The sequence below is a fragment of the Panicum virgatum genome, chromosome 4N, assembly GCF_016808335.1.
Source record: "Panicum virgatum strain AP13 chromosome 4N, P.virgatum_v5, whole genome shotgun sequence".
Taxonomy (NCBI): domain Eukaryota; kingdom Viridiplantae; phylum Streptophyta; class Magnoliopsida; order Poales; family Poaceae; genus Panicum; species Panicum virgatum.
The window spans coordinates 42260098-42262176 of record NC_053148.1 but is presented as its reverse complement, the minus strand read 5'-3'; the positions used below and the strand labels follow the sequence as shown (position 1 = coordinate 42262176).

Below are 2079 nucleotides of genomic sequence, written 5' to 3'. Positions count from 1 at the left end.
TGTTTATTTCAGCGGGGATAGATTTCTATATAGAATTAATTCTATCATCTCTGGTGCTACAAAAGGGGATAGAAGCCTCAAGTTCTTGAATTTTCTAGAGCACATAGAAACCTCAAGTTCCATAACAAGTATTAGTCAAAGCTATGTGAGATCGAGGAAGGTTATATCGCTAGTGTCGTCCACAACATGAGGAAATATCCTATCATCTACAAGCCACATCTGGTGAGAACCCTATCGGATCTTTCTTTCGAATTGCTTATTTCATGATTTAGGATACCCGTGTCTCATACAAGTAATCTAGATATATAAAGATACCCGTGTCTCATACTTAGATACCCGTGCTTCATACTTGCATTTTTTTTTTCTCCTTACCCAAGTACTCTCAAATAACTCTCTCATCTCTTGCCCATTTCATTATTTTCCAGCCTGTTACCAAGTTATTTTTTCTAGTGGATGAAAACCATAATCAGTCGACTAACAAAGATCTAGATATATAAAAATCCATCTCTACAGGATTGCTTGCGCTTTCAACGTTGGTAACAAAAGAACAAGCTTTTCCATTTTTCTTAGCAAGTGGTTCGCTTCTCCACTTTTTAACTGAATGCACATAGAGCCTGTGCAGATTAGAACAAAATAATCATTAGCTCCGTCTCCAAGAACACAAATCGTCTATCCTTTTCTAGTCCAGGTTTTTTCACGTTTCGTCCCCTACTGCCAAACAAAGGAAAGGTAGTACTTATCTGAGAGAGAAGAAAAGCTAGAAATTAGCGTTAAATGAAAAACTGCTAAACAATATTTTGGAATACTAGGTGACAATTAATGTATGCTAATTTGGAAGCATACAGTGAAGAACATATTGTTTGGAAAAAAAACGGCTGCTAAAAATTGGACCACGGAGCACACGAGAATGGTGATCAGGCTGCTGAAAAACGGCTGCAGTTTGTTTTTTTTTTCTTCCTTTTTTTACTGTGATGTGTATATTTATGTATATGCAGTGAGTTTTTTTTCCAGACACAGGGAAATTGAAACCAAAGTTATATTATAACATAGAAAATAAACTCATACTATTGTGAGTTTGTGACATTCCACGGTCAGGAGACCAACACAAGTCCAGGTAATTAAACAGGAACACACACGATAAGATACGGCATTATAGAAAGACTACGACGACATTATAGAAATACGGTAAATAAGATAGCATGTCCAAGGAACAAAATCGCAGCCGCCGCGCACGCAGTCACCGGTCACGCTCGTCGTCCACTTCGCCATGGCACGGCCACTGCCTCCACACTGCGCCTCACCAGAAGAAGGTGCGCGCAGCAGACGAGGACGCGCCGTCGTCGGTGAAGTTGTCCCCGACCACGGCCTGATCAATCTCGATCGGGCGCTCTGGGGCGGCAGGCGAGAGGGACAGCGACGCGCCGGCGCTGACGGGCCCGGCGCTGCTCGCCGGACGGTTGAGGTCGGGCGCGACGTAGGCGCCCGGCACGAGAGTTACCTCGAAGAACGCGCCGCCATAGGCTGCGGCGTGGATGGCGGCGGCGGGGGTGGACGGAGTGGCCGCGCGACGGTACGCGAACACCGCCGCCGGCGCGCGCTGCTGGCGCTGCGGCTGTGCCGGCGCGGCCGCAGCCGCCGGCGCGGGCGCTGCCCAGTGGGGAAAGGGCACCTGAGCACGGGGCGCCGGCTGCTGCTGCTGCTGGCGCGCGGCAGGCTCCTGAGCGCGCGCGAGGTTCTCGGGCGCCCCGGCCGCCGCCGCGGGCGCCGCGGGGGCGGGGAAGTTGGGCCTGGCCCAGCGCCCGAGCAGGTGCCGCGCCGCGGCGTCGTAGGCGTACGCGGCCTCCTCGGGCGTCGCGTACGACCCCAGCCACATCGGCCGCTTGATCGCGGGGTTCCAGACTACGGCGACGTACCTGCTGCCGCGGCTCTGCACGCCGCGGTACCTCCGCGCCGGCAGCGGCGCGGCCCCGCGCGCGCGCCGCTCGTCGCGCGCCGCGGCCGCCGCCTGCCTCGCCAGCTCGATGAGGCCGCCGCCCTGCATCTCCTCTCCCCTGGCCTGGTGCGCGCTGCTGTGTGCCG

General features: G+C 53.1%; 1 protein-coding gene across 1 annotated transcript; it reads right to left on the bottom strand.

Annotated features, from left to right (window-relative positions):
• Positions 1–1297: 1297 nt before the first annotated feature.
• On the bottom strand, positions 1298–1873 carry LOC120669412 (translation initiation factor IF-2-like). The gene has a single exon (XM_039949171.1). The coding sequence runs from the start codon at positions 1871–1873 to the stop codon at positions 1298–1300; it is 576 nt and encodes a 191-aa protein (XP_039805105.1).
• Between the last annotated feature and the right edge of the window lie 206 nt (positions 1874–2079).